We start from the raw sequence: 15,959 nt of genomic DNA on the forward strand, positions 1-15,959 counted from the left end.
TGACGACGGCGCAGTCGACACATTCAAGAACAAAAAATCTATATAGACGACATGCATATATGGACTGATGTACAGGGGAAGCTGTATAACGGGGTAATTAGTCATTGCTTTATGTACAAAGTTTGTTGATTAGAGCACGTCGATCACGTCTCTTTCCATTCCCAAATGCGGCTTGCCTCTAGACTACCATGGGCAACAACCAGTCAACACCCAAGATCACCCAGCAAGACAAGGCCATCCTAGAGTGAGTGCAGCAGTCTCTTACGTTTCGCCACCGTTTGCTTCCTCTGAGCTAGTCTAAAGCTTCAGCGTGACAAGTTAAAGCAGTACCAGAAGAAGGCACGATCTCACTTGACCTCGACCTTGATGTTGCGCAGCAGCTGATATAATGCTTTGCATATAGATACAAACAGTACTAGACCGTGAGCAGGAAATCGCGCGGCAACACCTGCGAGCGGGGCATAAAGATCGCGCGCTGGTCGCACTGAGGCAGCGCAAGTACCAGGAATCACTCCTCGTCAAGACAGACAACCAACTGGAGTCGCTTGAACAGCTTGTATCGACGATCGAGTTCTCTTTGGTGCAAGTATCCGTGTTACATGGGTTGAAACAGGGGAATGACGTGTTGAAGGAGATTCATCGGGAGATGAACCCAGAGAGTGTTGAACGCTTGCTCGAGGAGACGGCGGAGGCACAGGCATATCAAAGGGTACGATTCATCTCTTGATGCTGGACTTTGCATCCTATACTAATATGACCACCATTATTTAGGAGATTGATGAGATGCTTTCCAATACACTGACTCTGGATGAAGAGAGCGCTGTACAAGAAGAATTGCGCCAGTTGCAAGCCGAAGCTGTACGACCCGTTCCTATCTCGGCGTCTTCTATTATTCTAAGTCTCTACTTTTACAGACCGCTGGATTAATACCTGAACTTCCTGAGGCTCCTAAGGAAGAGCCCGTTCTATTGGAGGATACTCGAGAAGAAGTGCCTGCGACTGAGGAGCGCACTAGAGTTGCTTTAGAAGCCTAACCATATTATGATTCCGTTGGCAGGAACCAAGGTCATACCCTGGACGAATTCGCGCAGCATTTCGTCCAGATACTTTTCATTTACAAGCAATCTTCATGTACCTCGGCGGCAGTCGGTGAAAGATTATGAACTAATATAATATAGTATTGTACAAATGCCATTACAACTACCAACTGTCAAAATTCCCAAAGCCAATCTTTCGTTTCTTCTTCCCATCATCGTCGTCATCAGCCCTGGTGCTCGGTGAGGCTGTTTCAAGTGGACGTTTGAGGTTAAGGTACTTCCCTACATCAGCTGCGCTTGATCCGTTCGCACCAGTACCACGTTTCTCTATCCCGAGTTTAACACCGAACCAATTCACATCATCCCCTTCCTTCTTCTCCTTTGCTATACTCTTATCAGACTCTCCCGCTTGCTCGGCCTCTGCCTTTCTCTCCAACTTCCTTTTCAGCCTGGTTTTGTATTCCTCGAACGGATCCTGGTAAATGATAATTTCTGTAATGCGCACGGTCTTCGCGGGTCGGTCTGTGCCTTCTTTTCGTGGTAACCGTTCAAGTGTGTCAAGCACGTCCTCACCACCGACGAGCTTCCCAAACACCGTATGCTTACCATCTAAGTGAGGTGTCGGCTTGAACGTTATGAAAAATTGCGACGTGTTCGTGCCCATGCCACGATTTGCCATTGCAAGTATGCCCCGTGAATCGTGCTTTGCGGCGCCCTTCAAATCATACTCATCACGGAATGCACTGCCCCAGTATGACTGCCCTCCCGATCCTGTCCCTGTTGGGTCTCCCGTCTGGATCTAATTTTGATAAAGACGAAAGCCAGTTAATTAATGGCGAGCCTGCGACACGAACTACATACCATAAAGCCTGGTATTAGCCTGTGGAATATACAGTTGTCATATTTTCCTTCTCGAGCAAGCATCAGGAAGTTATAGCACGTTTTCGGTGCCTGCGAATAAGTACATTATTAGCATCATTTGTCCAAGAGACCCGTTTGATTGAATATTACCTTCTCACAGTACAGCTCAAGATTTAAGCTACCACCTAGGCTAGTGACAACTCGTACATAGGCCCGCCGTTTCCCAACGTCCGCTTCTTTACTCTTCGACTTCGGAGGATTTGAGATCGCCTCGAACATGAGTTCCTCTTCATCCCATAATAATCGGGATGTTTGTGTGGTCGGGTCCACTGATGTGGAGGTCAGAGATGCGCCCGGTAAGCCACTAGAATACGGAGACACATTCCCTAATTTAAGACCTTCAGCACACGGCACTTAAACTAATATAACGAAATGTACATGGAAGCTTCTCCTTCTCCCTCAGTGCGGCCACTCCAGCAGCCTGTGGTTTAGTAGCCGTGCTCTTCGCAACTTTTGATGTTTTAGTGGCAGCGGTCACTGCCGTCGAGGAAGATGTAGATGACATGGCATGAGGGTTCTGAAGCGTGATGACGTCCTCCCTTTAGAAAAAATTGTTAAGTTGCATCAATGCTTGACATTTAACTGCTCATCTACTTTTTGAAACTAGTATCGCTCAACAAGTCCTTCCCACCTTTTATGCTTTCTGCAAGGTAGACATTCCCAGTCGTTGCAATTGCAACGATATGAGAGTGTTCACTAAAAGGCTTGAAGGATATTGGGTCATGAATCTGTCCATCTGGCTTGCGGGAGTAGTTTAGGTGGATAAGATCGTTGGGGGTGCACGGCTCCCCGGTGATAGGATTTGTGTTGTTATGCTGTCTTTTGATAACATGAGATGGTGTAACGTGGCAGATATAATACAATGGCAAGACGTACTTTAACCAAGGCAGGATGTTCACCAAGTCGAATACGGCGCCTGTCCCATCTGGGTTCCTTGCACAAACCGGGTGCTCAAAAGGCTGAAACGAAAGTGCACAGCAATCGAATGGAGTTAGCGCCCCAGGGTGAGGAGCTTGTTGCTTGCTAAATTGTACAGAATATTGAGTCAGTTGACACAAGAAGCCAAGATTGAGACCAGCTTACGCTCTGTAACCAGACGATGCGGAATGCCGACCTCCTGCGGCTCCTGAGTGTTCTGTTTGGGTTATGTAAAGCTTGTCGTTGCTTCCGTGTCCCATTGCAGACTATCAAAATTTTGTAATGGTGTGTTTAGAGATGAGGAGCGACCTGCTGCAACTTTGACTTCACGGACCTGTATCCTCGTCCACGTGACCGGGGAACAACTTTAAATCGAGACGCGCAGACTCACAGTTGCTCTTCAACTTGTTCAAGTGGCTTCCAGCTCTCTGTGTTGCCTGCTAAGCATTCAAACTACATCCTGACATTCAGCGTGCATATTCCATCTGCCCACAGCTTACCTATGACTATATGATATCATGTCTCTCTCAGATGTGACAAGCAGATGCTTTCAGACGGGTATTGGAGTGGCCAAGGTGCTGGTGCTGCCTGCTTATAAGTTGACTTCGGCTAAACCGATTGATTCTCCCTAAATTAATCTAGTGGGCCCGTATGTGCCATCTTCTCAAATCCAAATTGGGCGTTCAAGATTTTGATTTTCAGTGTCAACTTAGTAGTAAGCAATCAACTGTCATTGAGGAGTGAGCCAGAAACGTTGATACTTAATTCCCTCTGTTTAGATGCTGTTCTTGAACTATTCAGCACATACCCTGCGGATCCACTCCTATATTCTTACTTGAAGCACGCTATGCATACTCCAGACCTGCTGACCCTGCCTGTCTTCGTGTTCACATTTCTTGAAGCCGCAAAATCACCCAATTTGCACGATACTTCTACTCTCGACATGCTCTGTCGGTTAATCCAAGACGAGCACTTTGCATTAAGCTTGCCACCGGAGCAGTCATTACTCAACGCGCAGACTTATTCAATGCCGAGAGTACTCGAAATGGTTCATGGCGCCTTGAATTTAGTCCGTGTCTCGTACACCTCGCTTTCGCGTTCACCGTTCCACGATCTAATTTCCTCTGCATCACAACTTCTTATGCTCTTGCTTTCATGCGTCAATGACATGACCTCTATAAGTGCTGGGCAGGCTATGATGCATTATGCAGAAGTGTTGGAAATATTACAATTGCAGGATCTTCATGGAGATCTGAAAGCAGTCCTAGAACCGTTTGCATTGTCACTCAACATGATAATGGTGGATGATTCAAAAATGGCCCAAGAGGCGCAACTGATGCAGTCTCTTCAACTATCGATATCCAAGGGCGATATCCTTGGGCCAAACTCGGAGTCGGATATTGCATCGTGCAGCTTATTGTTGCGACATCTGGTAAGTAAGCCCATGCTTCACAGACGTGGTTGTTCTAAGCTGCTTTAGGTCGTGAATCGCACTACAACATTTGGATCTGGTTCACCTGCTGCAGTTGCAATACTAGTTACTGCATTCAGGTGGACAACATGGTCCCCGAGAATATTCTATACGCAGCTTTTTCTTGCGGCTATATCGATTCTTTCCCAAAGTAACTCGCACAAGACTAATGCCCTTATTTGGCGCTCCTTCATCATTACAAGGGTAAGGACTTTGCCTAATTCGGGATGCAAAGCTTTGAGTAACTGTCGTCTGCAGTTAACGCGTATTCTGTCTGACTTTGAGCAAGTCCTGACGGCCGACTCAGTAGGAGAATCGGAATGGGTCGGTACTTCTTGACGTTTCCGTCGATATTTATCCTAATTATGGAAAAAGCGAGGAGCAATCCAAGCTGCATTTTTGTCGATTCAGAGTCGCATAGATTTATTGAGTCAATGCGATACGAGCGCTACCTCGCGAGACGTGGATGACATGAACGTTGACCCTCCCGATAGGTAAGACCATCTCTGTAGTTCGTTTTCTACTCATCTCAGCAAGTCCAACAGCATGCGTAGCTCATCAGTTGGCTCATCGACGTTCTTCACGTCGTTAATTCAATATTGCGCACTTCGGACGAGTCTTTTTGACAATAGTACTCGAATGATGTTTAAGTCGACAATCGAGCCCACCTTGAATACGTTATTATCTAACGAGTGTCAAGAGACTGGGTCTACATTAGATGTAAGCTGTCATTCATGCATTGGCTCGCGTAGGATCTGACAAAGATAAGAAAGGCGTACATCGAATCACGTCTTATTTCCGACGGGAACAAGGAAGAAACGCTACTCCCTTTCCTTCGGAGATGCGTTGACGATATCCTAAATCATCCGCAGATAGCCAAGGCTGTAATTAAGGTGAGCACCTGCAGTATTATGCACAACTTGCAGCTCAGTTTTCATTGCAGAGAGTCGAAACATTGTGCCAGCAAGTCGACGTCGAAGGTCTCGGTGTACTCTGCAAGACTTTCAATTCCCTTGACGTGGCAATGGACATATTTTCTTTGCATGTCAGAATTGATGATATTCTTGCTCCCATCCTTGCATTTATAGACGACTTTGACTGCGAATCAGTAGGTACGGACTGTTCATTGAAGCATCGCGAAGTAGCTGATCATCGACAATAGGCGACCCGCAGACTGGGCTTGAGTACCTCGGAAACGTGATTCTGTTCTTGCAAGCAACGCTTGTGAAATACCAGGTGATTGCTAGATTTACTCCTTTCCATCTCTTTGATTTCACCACGTTTGCGTAGTTGTCATCACACATATTTACGCTCGGCGATCGCGTTCTCGCAACGGATTATCTGCTTTCCACGTCCACCGTTTTCCGTATGTCATCTCTCGGTCTGGAAGACGTGAATGTCGTCAAGGCATGGTCCAAGGCTCTGTTCGATACCAATAGCGAGGGTATCGAAGACAACATACTCAGGTACCACAAGATTAGCTAGTCTAGTCACTGACAAAATTCACTAATCTACTGTGCAAGGACTACGAAACCGAAAATGCTTATGAAGCTTACTGCAACTTTGATCTTACAAGCGTGTAATGCATGCGCAGACCGTAGATGGAGCGAAGATATGTTGAAGAACGGCGTGTCATACTTCACAGGACCCCTACTGAATTGGACACTCGTGGGCGGAATCAAGGCACTTCTACGCGATATAATGGAGAAAGAGTGAGCCGACTTCAACCATTTCACAAAGATCTTTCATCAAGGCATGCTAACCCTTTCTTTAGTTTCAATACTCCTATCCACCTCGAAACGCTGCAAACTCTTGTCGAGTCTTCTTTGTGTCCTAAAGCTGTAATTAGTTTGACCGGGCATGGTATACTGGCACTTGCGACAGATCCGAGAGCATCAGTTATTGAGAGCAAATCTCCGAAATTGTCATTCAAGGCGGCAAACCTTCGAGCAATAGCTAGCAAGGCCCTAGGAATAGATGATAGTGGTAGGCTTGTCTACCATTGTCCTTAAATTGAACTAAAAATCTAAAATATATCTCGTTTCAGAATCGTCCGATGCGAAGTTGAAATCGCTCTCAATTCCTTCATCACACTGGCTTGATCAGCCACGCAAATCTATCCGCGAATTCTTCAATGCCGCTCGGGCAGGGAGGGCACCTGCCTTTGACGTCGGACGATGCGTTGCTGTGCTTGGTCCGACACGTTTTCTCCGACTGCTCTGGGACGAGCTCGACACCCCTGCTAAACTAGGCGAACTGGAAGTAAGCCGTAGGCTTGCAACTTACGTGCTACTCTGTCCGCCAGCAGCAACAGGAGCCGGTGCAGGACGCACACCGCCGCTGCTACCAATCTTCCTTGGTAGTGTTCTTCATGGTCTTTTAACGCGTCTGGACTTGAAAGCACCAGCTGAGCAGACACTTGGCATCGAATTGCTCGTGTCCGTCCTCACGTCCTCGCTGACCGGCTTGTTACATCTGGAATGGGCCTTACGAGCTGTCGGAGCTGATACACAAATTGAGAACCATGCATACCAGCCGTCTGTCACGATCGCACGCAGGTTAGCTGCGGACTTACGAAGAAGTAAAAGCCCTTCCGCAGCTATTGTGATACAGAGGCTTTCTTCATCACCTTCATTCGTGGCAAACTTCCCTGTGATGGCAGCATGAAGAAAGTTAAGAAACTAGCATGTATTTTATTGTGTACGTGAATCCTGGGTTGTTATGTTGTTATAATACATAATGACAAAAGTACAGAGGTACGACAGCTATAAGTGAACGAAACAATTTAAAGTCATGAACAAAATATCAAAGTAATTAGTGCGAATCCGTTGGGAAGTTCCAGATTAGACAGTTGGTGTCGGTGGAGCTATGAGTCGAACATCAGTATAAACGTGAAGGCTTGATAGACAGTCAAGTAGTTAAGAATAAACTCACGACAACATGAATGCTCCGACGGATCACAATCCTTTTGATTAGGAGGACAAGTCACTAAGCAGCATGTTCCAGCGGGAGGCAACTGTCAAGGAGAGAGTTAAACCAGCACTTCATAATCCTTCACGAAAGAAGAAACAGCTTACAGGGAGTGTCGAAGTCTCGGCTGCATGGAATTGACGCGACGGATGATACTCAGGCTGGATAGTACTCGAATGGATACCATGATCGTGCAAAGCCCTGCGGATGTCAACCGCAACCTGCATGAAATCGTGTTTGCGGGAAGCAAGGACATGTACGGATGCCACGACCTTTGACTCAGAAAGCTGCCAGATATGGAGTTCGTGCACATCCTGCACACCGTCAACGCCCCTGATCGCTTCGTCTACCTCTTGCAGGGAAATGCCTGATGGGACACCCTGAAGAAGAATGAAAGACGCGCTCTTGACTGCAGCGGGTGAGTCAGAATACACAGCTAGTCAAGGAGGTAGCAGAGATGCACAAACCTAGTGGCAACGCGGAAGAAAATATGATGCAGGTAATTATCAAAGAAATGATAGGATCACAGTAATACTTCCAACTCAAATCCGATAGCCAGATGATCAGACCCGTGGCAATAACACCGACATTTCCTAGTGCATCACCTAAAACATGCAGCAGTAATGCATGCATGTTCATGGATCCGTGTGAATGACCGCCAGAGCGCTTCGTCCCTTGAGAGGTATGCGAAGGATGTGTGTGGCCATCATGGGAACTAGATGATGGTGTTCCCTTCCCGTTTTGACCTTTCAGAAGGGGTGTCGATTCGGAATAATCTTGCTCAACAGTACCATTTTCTGGCTCCTCTACAAACGCGAAACCAGTGTGCATTCCCTCACGACCTCGTGGAGAGGGTGATCTCTCTCGATCACTGCTGACAGAGACTGACCGAGCTCGCCTCAGTTCCTGTGCCTGATGGACAACACGAGCGCGAGTTGCGGCTGGATGTCCATACAACTCGTCCGAGTCAGAACGCTCCCCACTTCGGCCCCTTTCATCCTCGTTTGTAGGAGTGACACTCCCACTCGAAAGGGCAGTGGTGTATTCTGATTGTCCCATTCCGGTACTCGGGGTGGCTGTTTTCTTGGAGTGCTTTTCGGATCCATGCGAGTGGCTGTGCTCTGTGAAAGCCGAATGATTTAGTCCATGCCTCTCGTCGGTTGACACCAAGAAACATGAGCATACCGTGGAATAAGAAAAGACCCAAGATGTTAGAAGCTAAGCCAAGGGATCCGACAATTACGACGAGTCTCGGGTTTGATATCTCTGTACGTGTGGCTCAGACGAGAAAACGAGGTATCAATGATGAGACGCATACCTGGTGTGCTGAAGAAACGTTCCATTGCTTCCATGAAGATTGAGAAGCAAAGTGCCAATAGGAACACTCCATTGATGAGCGCAGCAAGAATTTCAGCTCGGTGCCAGCCATACGAGTATTTGGTATCGGTCTCTTCAATTCTCCGCCCGGAAAGCTTCAGAAGAACTTGTCAGTAGAGATTCACGCGGTCTTTGTGAGGGTTATATTATACCTTTATTGCGTAGAGAGCAACGATCAAACTTAGGATATCACTGTATGACTGAATGAGTATCGGGTAGACCAGCGGTAAGACAGACTCAGTGCGCACTTAAGCATATGAAAACTGTCCGCAACAAGAGCAAGAGAGCCGACAGCATAACCTGCATACGTTGAGCAAAGGAGTCAGTGAAACCGATTCTAAGCAAGTACGTCCCATAGGTAACGTACCAACAATGATCTCGACGAGGAAGAATATGACATCGATGGAGAGGAGAAGAGATATCCTCGCAGTCCGCGAGATGGAGATCCCATGCATGATTGCAAGGGAGAGAGTGGCAAGTGGTGAAAGACTTCGAAGGGAGTCTTTGGGTAGAGAGAAAGTATAAACCTGACGCGCCGTGACGCAAGATGACTAAACGGAAATACCTAATATGGACACAACCTGTGGCAACTGCAAGAAAGCTCTAGACTGGAGTACTTAGTAATAATAATACAATTATTTTATTTAATACATTCTTTGTTAGCGTCTTTACTAAAGAACCTTTACTATGAATATAAGCATTTATAGAGAACTAATCTTAATAAATGGAAATTAGAATGTACTGAACAAAGAATTTAAAAGTAAAGTCAAGCAAGAGAAGCAAGAAACCTTCTGCAGCTGTCACGACACATAGACTTTCGTCATCACTTTCATTCGTGGCGTACTTCCCAATGATGCCAGCATAAAAGGCTCAGAAAACAGCATGTATATATTGTGTACGTGAATGCGAGTTGTTGTAATACATTGTGAAAAAGTACAGCAGTCCGATCGGTATAAGTTAAAGTATAAATTAACCATGGACAAAAGCGTCAAAACGTTTAATGTGAATGCGTTGGGAAATTTTAAATTAGGCTTTTGGCGCTGGTGGAGCTGTGGATCGAGCGTCAGTATGATCCTGAAGGCCTGAAAGCGGGTTACGATTAAACTCACGACAACATGAATGCTCTAACGGATCACAATCTTTCTGATTAGGCGAACAAGTGACGAGACAGCATGTTCCAGGAGGAGGTAACTGTCGATAAAAACCGAAATCAACAATTCATACTCCTCTGCGAAAGGTGAAACTTACGGGCGGAGAAGAAGTCCCGGCCGATTGAAGTTGACGCGACGAATGATACTCAGGCTGGATTGTACTTGAATAGATACCTCGATCGTGCAACGCCTTGCGAATGTCAGCCGCAACTTGCATAAAATCGCGTTTGCGGGAAGCGAGGACATGTACAGACGCAACCACATTTGACTCAGAAAGCTGCCAGATATGGAGTTCGTGCACGTCTTGCACGCCGTCGACGCCCCTGATCGCTTCATCTACCTCTCGCAAGGAAATTCCCGACGGGACACCCTGAAGAAGAATGAAAGACGCGCTTTTAACTGCATTGCATCTGTCAGGATACGCAGTCGACCAAGGATAGAGTAGAGATGCACAAACCTAGTGGCAAAGCGGAAGAAAATATGATGCAGGTAATTACCAGAGAAACAATGGGATCCCAATAATACTTCCAGCTCAAATTGGATAACCAGATGATCAGACCTGAGGCAATTACACCGACGTTTCCCAAAGCGTCGCCTAACACATGTAGAAGAATAGCATGCATGTTCATGGATCCGTGTGAGTGACCGCCTGAGCGCTTTGCTCCTTGAGAGCTAGGCGAAGGATGTGTGTGGCTGTGATGGGAAGTAGGTGACGGGATCTCCTTGCCGTTTGGACCCTTCGGTAGAGGCGTTGTTTCGGAAAAATCTCGCTCAACAGTATCATTTTCTGGCTCGTCAACATGCATAAAACCAGTGTGAGTTCGTACCCGTCGTTGCGCAGTGGGCGATCCCTCTCGACTACTGCTGACGGAGACTGATCGAGCTCTCCGTAGTTCCTGTGCCTTATGGACAATACGAACGCGAGTCGCGGCTGGATGTCCATACAACGAATCGGGGTCAGAACGACCCTCACTTCGACCCCTTTCATCGTCGAACGTGGGACTGACGCTTCCGCTTGAAAGGGCACTGGTGAATTCCGATTGTCCTAGTTCCTCACTTAGAGTAGTTGTTTCCTTAGAGTGATTTTTATGTCCATGCGAGTGACTGTGTTCTGTGAAAGCCAATCAGTCTGACTCGAGTCTTTCAATTGCTGACTCAAAGAAACATGTACATACCGTGGAATAAGAAGAGACCGAGAATGTTGGAAGCCAAGCCAAGGGAACCGACAATTACGACGAGGCTTGGATTCGATACCTCTGTGCATTGTTATAAGTCAAAAGTAACGGAACATTAACAATGAGGCGCATACTTGGAGTATCGAAGAAACGTTGAATTGCTTCCATGAAGATTGAGAAGCAAAGTGCCAGTAGGAACACTCCATTGATGAGAGCAGCAACAATTTCAGCTCGGTGAAAGCCATACGAGTATTTAGTGTCGGTCTCGTCGACCTTTCGCTTGGAAAGCTTTTAAAAAGCATGTCAGCAGAGCTTTAGGTAGTCCTTGCAAGGAACATGATACCTTTATCGCGTAGAGGGCTACGACCAAACTTAGGATATCACTAAGCCGCTGAATGAGTACTAGGAAATACGACGCAGTTCAGAGTAGGTACAAACTTAAGCATATGAAAGCTGTCTGCAACGAGGGCGAGCGAGCCGACGATATAGCCTGTGTACATTGAGCAAAGGTGTCGATGAAACGGAATCTGAGCAAGTTTGTGTTATAGGAAACGAACCGACGATGAGCTCGGCGAGGAAGAACATTACGTCAACGAAGAGAAGGAGCGATATCCTCGCAGTCCGCGAGATGGCGACCCTACGCATGAATGCGATGAAGAGTACTGGCCTTGCGAGGGGACCAGTCTCCAATCTCTTGTCGCGTTCGCGTCAGTTAATTTAAGATGACGGTCCCGAATGCACGTGACCCCGTGGCGAGAAATCTTTTCAAGCTAGCATGACCGCGACAGTACACATCTCACTGTGCACCTACCACCTCCAACCTCCATCTGTCCGACCATATTCTCCTTTTGACGATGGCGACCTCAATGGCAGCGGCTATTGCTGCCTCTATGCCGACCGCCCAGGCGCCTGCGCCAGTGGTGCAGCCCAGTTATGAGGCCATCCCGCCATCAATGTCCAAAATCATCGATATTGAGGCAGAGATTCCGATTACCGCCGTGCAGCTCGATGCTTTGGTGCGCTTATTGTCACTCATCCATCATTACCCCTAATAACCATTATTTTGTGTGCAGGTTGTCTCAAAAATTATCAAACATGGTTCTGAGGCGCATGGCTCGACGCCTGCCCTTGGTTTACTCATCGGCATCGATTTCGACGGCACTCTCGAGATTTCCAATTCATTCCCGCTTCCTCATGTTAGCGATGAAGATGAAAAGGCAAACAAGTCTCTAGCTCGGTATCAGTCATCTATGCTACGTTCCCTCAAAGAAGTCCAGGCAGACGACTCCATCGTTGGCTTCTACCAATCAAACACATTGGGTGCATTTTTCAAACAGTCGCTTCTTGAGCTGCAGGCAATCCATCAGGAAAAGTTGAGGCATGGTGGAATTGTTGTCGTGCACGGTATGTGAATACTCAACATGATGAACGTGCCGTGCTGACACCTTTCATTCATTCATGGCTTGTGAAGATGTTATGCAGGCGTCTCAAGGAAACCCTGCCTTCCACGCGTTCAGGTTGACTAAAACGTTTTTACATGCCTTCCGCACGGGAAGGTTCAATACTCAGAGGTGAAATCTACTTTTACATTGTATTCCGTTTGCATTATTAATGAATACTGTCTCTGTAGCCTTGTTGAACACAACCTCACATTCTCTTCTATCGTCGAAGAGATTCCGCTCCGAATACGCACGAATCCTCTCGCTGACGCATTCCTGAGCACATTAACCACGCCTACTTCGACTTCATCGGCCCTCCCACTCTCGTCTTCTACACCTCGCGCATCCGCGGCCGTCCCACCGTCCTTCTCCGCGCTAGATCTCGATGCACGTTCGCTCACCTCGAATCTTTCATCCGTGCTTGACGCTCTAGACGACTACAAGACCGAAGAAGGCAACCTCGCGTACCTCCAACGGCAGATCGCACGTGAGAAGCTAAAAGCAGAAGCACACATCCAAAAACGCCGCGAAGAGAACGCGCTGCGCGTGAGCCAGGGTCTTGCGCCGCTCCCCGAAGACGACGTCAGCCGGTTGTTCAAGATTCCTCCTGATCCTAGTCGTCTTGAGAGCACACTTCTACTCGGCCAGATTGATGCTTATTCGAAGAGCCTTGCTCAGGGTGCGAGCGTCAACCTGGTGAAAATGTATTCCGCGAATGGAGGTAACAGCACATAGATGTTTTGATGTAGATGTAAGTGTACCTGATTTAGGAGTATTTGATCGTTGTATTCTTGCAAGCGCATTGCTTTGCATCTGCATCAGCGTGAAAACTGTGCGCTGTGGCGCTATTACAGTAGAACGAAGCCGACTCGCATATGCTTCCGTTCCCATGACAATCCTTCCGGAACGTCTTTGCACTCGAGTGAAAAACTCAACTGGCAAACCAACTCCTGTTTCATATTTTGGGCACCCACAGCAGAAAAAAAAAGTGCCCCAACGTGGAGTTTGCATTTATTTATTCCTGAGCGCCAGCTCACACTTTTACACTAATAGAAACCCAAATAAAGACTGCAATAAACATCTGCTAAGTAAATCCCGTACTTTAACACTTGTCAAAGCAATACACGCATCGAGTGGATATAGATCCCTAGCTCTCACGCATCGGCGTAAAAGGACACATCACTGACGTGTCGGAATAAGGAAAGACAATAAGAGAGAACGAAGAAAGGATAAACAGAAAGCAAGAGTGCCAGGATATCAAACATGGAGGTGGCACAAGGAAGGGGGAGAATTGGTGGAGTCCATGTTTTGTGCAAGGGCGGGTATTTGTTTAGTGTTGGCCGTGAGGGACATGCCGTAACTGGACGTTAACCAAGGCATGAAGTAGTTTAGTCGTTCCAGACCCAGGTCATACCGGAGATACGGCCCACGGAGAAATCTGCAATTTGCTGGAGACGAGGAAAAAGTATTTGTTAGGTCGGAACACGTCGGAGTTTTCTATGCATACCTCAAAGGCAGATGGGGCAAGGTCGATATCGGTAAGAGCACATGCTTCACAGCGGTCCTCAATTTTGACGGTCGTACTCTTGCCTTGGTCTGGAGAAATGAGCCAAATTACGTCTACAGTTCACAAGAAACAGCATGAAAACTTACAGGTGAGGGTAATGGACTTGCCACAGACAGGGTTAGAGTTTGGGTTAACTCCGTCATAGCCACTGGTATCATGAACAATTTAGTTAGGGGGAAAGCATTTTGAGTGAGAAAAAAAAGACGCACGGGAAGGCATCGAATAGCAAGTGGGAGACTGCGGCAATCTTGTCATTTCCACCGTTTGTTACACCGCAAGCGCCGAGACCGATCTGGTAGAAAGTACCTGCGGAGCAAAAAAAATCAAGACGGACTCAACAATTTTCCTACCATGGAACAGCTCACCCTGGCCAGTCTGAGTGCCGCGCAGGAAAGATGGGCCGGAATTGCTGCTAGAGCTACCGCCGGAGTTACCTCCCGAGTTCTGAGTCGGCTGCGGAGCAGGGGCCTTGGACGACGAAGCCTTCTTTGAGGACGAAGGAGCAGGGGCAGGATCCGACTCATGGGTGGGCGCTGGGGCAGCATTTGCAACAGGAGTAGTCGGGGCCTGGGAGTGCGAGGAAGAGGTAGACGAGCTGACAGCACTACTAGATCTCGCACGACATCTGCCAGTATCACCACGCTTACGTTTGGGCGTTACAACCTTGACGCCATACGGCTCTACCGCAGGAACGGGCTCAGCGACGGCCATACGGGCAGCGAGGGCACGGTGACCATGGGGGCTACGAACAACGTGGGGAGTCGCAAGACTGTTGACGGAGAGAGCGAGGGTGAAAAGAACGAGGAGCTTAGCAAGGGTCGACATGTTGGGGGATGGGAGGCGTTGGGCACAAGAGTGCTGTGAAAAGTAAAGACTGGCGGGGAAGAGTAAGAGGTGAAGGACAGGCGAGTCGGTGAATGAGAGACGAGCACACTGAGCAGGCGAGGGACGAGGAGGAGGGGGTAGTGGGACTGGGAGAAGGAAGAAGCGATCAGTTTTCAGGGCTTTTATTACGGTAACGCTCACGCGGCACACCATCACACCGGTCAATAACAACCGCCAAGGCCCAAGACTACCCACACGTCGGTCTGCTTGCCGTTCGTTTTTTTCCTCCGGTGCCCCATCAATCACTCTCATAAGGACATCCTGGAGTCTTCGTAGCTTCCGATCTCGTTAGCTGCCTGTCCTCGCTTTTTTAATAAATGCAGTCATAATTCATCATTTATTTCCACAGTTATTTCACCTGAATGGCATTCGGTCATCTTTAACGCTTGAGGGCTGTCGCTAATCTTAGGGCTCATGAGAATCGATCGATTAGTTCGCAATGGGTGAGATTTCACCGACAGGCGCAGACGCTGGAGCACAGCAGCAGTAGGTACTTCCGCAGGTTCAATTTGAATGTATCAAGTTACGGGAAACAACTCGAATATTTGGCTGCTGGCGACCTAGCACGACCAAATTGATGACTAATTTTAAATCACGTGAAGTGACGGTCCACGTGCTGCATACACGTCGCGTCCAAAGTCATTCTTCGTTGTTCACATTCTCCGCTCTTGCCCTCGGCTTCGCGTGCATCTCGATTCCCCAGATCATATTTTGCCAAGGATCGTTCTTCAGGAGCTGATGTCAGCTTACGTCTCACTTGTAACCTATATTTTGCTCACGCAAAGTTCCATATTGGCAACTTTGAATCGCCGTTCAGAGTTCATCACAGTATCTCTGCATCAGTCCAAAAGCCGCCTTTGCCCTTTCAGTCTATATATGGCAGTCATAGAGAAGAATATAGTATCCTAGGGCTGAAGCATTTCCCTTAATTTTATCCTTGTGGTTGCAAAGTCCTCCAATTACAGCTAGAGCAAAGCATCAGCCGGTTGAATACCACAACATGCATATCTGTAATGCGCATTCTCACCGTTTCTGGGAGATGCCGTCC

General features: G+C 47.6%; 7 protein-coding genes across 7 annotated transcripts; 3 read left to right on the forward strand and 4 right to left on the reverse strand.

Annotated features, from left to right (window-relative positions):
* Positions 1-188: 188 nt before the first annotated feature.
* On the forward strand, positions 189-1,170 carry FOMMEDRAFT_167148 (uncharacterized protein; the record flags this gene model as incomplete). Its single annotated transcript, XM_007265370.1, has 5 exons — positions 189-244; positions 304-310; positions 404-709; positions 772-858; positions 915-1,170. The coding sequence occupies 5 exons, from the start codon at positions 189-191 to the stop codon at positions 1,032-1,034; spliced, it is 576 nt and encodes a 191-aa protein (XP_007265432.1). The 3' UTR covers positions 1,035-1,170.
* Positions 1,171-1,200: 30 nt separating this feature from the next.
* FOMMEDRAFT_106045 (peptidylprolyl isomerase-like protein 2) lies at positions 1,201-3,136 on the reverse strand (the record flags this gene model as incomplete). The annotated part of the gene is made up of 7 exons (XM_007265371.1): positions 1,201-1,836; positions 1,899-1,988; positions 2,049-2,284; positions 2,337-2,497; positions 2,553-2,777; positions 2,835-2,981; positions 3,042-3,136. 7 exons carry the CDS (start codon positions 3,134-3,136, stop codon positions 1,201-1,203), a joined length of 1,590 nt encoding a protein of 529 aa, XP_007265433.1.
* Positions 3,137-3,723: 587 nt separating this feature from the next.
* Positions 3,724-7,014, forward strand: FOMMEDRAFT_154950 (uncharacterized protein; the record flags this gene model as incomplete). Its single annotated transcript, XM_007265372.1, has 12 exons — positions 3,724-4,308; positions 4,357-4,551; positions 4,606-4,671; positions 4,723-4,841; positions 4,893-5,067; positions 5,121-5,240; positions 5,291-5,459; positions 5,510-5,583; positions 5,638-5,813; positions 5,871-6,059; positions 6,122-6,333; positions 6,395-7,014. 12 exons carry the CDS (start codon positions 3,724-3,726, stop codon positions 7,012-7,014), a joined length of 2,700 nt encoding a protein of 899 aa, XP_007265434.1.
* A 199-nt stretch (positions 7,015-7,213) lies between these two features.
* Positions 7,214-9,149, reverse strand: FOMMEDRAFT_81551 (cation efflux protein; the record flags this gene model as incomplete). The annotated part of the gene is made up of 8 exons (XM_007265373.1): positions 7,214-7,363; positions 7,425-7,726; positions 7,785-8,438; positions 8,503-8,583; positions 8,636-8,789; positions 8,847-8,886; positions 8,943-8,994; positions 9,062-9,149. 8 exons carry the CDS (start codon positions 9,147-9,149, stop codon positions 7,214-7,216), a joined length of 1,521 nt encoding a protein of 506 aa, XP_007265435.1.
* Positions 9,150-9,720: 571 nt separating this feature from the next.
* FOMMEDRAFT_154952 (cation efflux protein) lies at positions 9,721-11,665 on the reverse strand (the record flags this gene model as incomplete). The annotated part of the gene is made up of 9 exons (XM_007265374.1): positions 9,721-9,743; positions 9,804-9,885; positions 9,943-10,244; positions 10,303-10,956; positions 11,021-11,101; positions 11,155-11,308; positions 11,364-11,403; positions 11,459-11,510; positions 11,578-11,665. 9 exons carry the CDS (start codon positions 11,663-11,665, stop codon positions 9,721-9,723), a joined length of 1,476 nt encoding a protein of 491 aa, XP_007265436.1.
* On the forward strand, positions 11,583-13,399 carry FOMMEDRAFT_145996 (translation initiation factor 3 subunit 3; the record flags this gene model as incomplete). Its single annotated transcript, XM_007265375.1, has 5 exons — positions 11,583-11,727; positions 11,894-12,036; positions 12,094-12,424; positions 12,492-12,591; positions 12,651-13,399. The coding sequence occupies 5 exons, from the start codon at positions 11,583-11,585 to the stop codon at positions 13,192-13,194; spliced, it is 1,263 nt and encodes a 420-aa protein (XP_007265437.1). The 3' UTR covers positions 13,195-13,399.
* A 44-nt stretch (positions 13,400-13,443) lies between these two features.
* Positions 13,444-14,851, reverse strand: FOMMEDRAFT_106054 (expansin family protein; the record flags this gene model as incomplete). Its single annotated transcript, XM_007265376.1, has 6 exons — positions 13,444-13,907; positions 13,967-14,055; positions 14,113-14,174; positions 14,236-14,332; positions 14,392-14,401; positions 14,627-14,851. 6 exons carry the CDS (start codon positions 14,849-14,851, stop codon positions 13,848-13,850), a joined length of 543 nt encoding a protein of 180 aa, XP_007265438.1. The 3' UTR covers positions 13,444-13,847.
* Between the last annotated feature and the right edge of the window lie 1,108 nt (positions 14,852-15,959).

This window comes from Fomitiporia mediterranea (genome assembly GCF_000271605.1).
Source record: "Fomitiporia mediterranea MF3/22 unplaced genomic scaffold FOMMEscaffold_5, whole genome shotgun sequence".
NCBI lineage: Eukaryota > Fungi > Basidiomycota > Agaricomycetes > Hymenochaetales > Hymenochaetaceae > Fomitiporia > Fomitiporia mediterranea.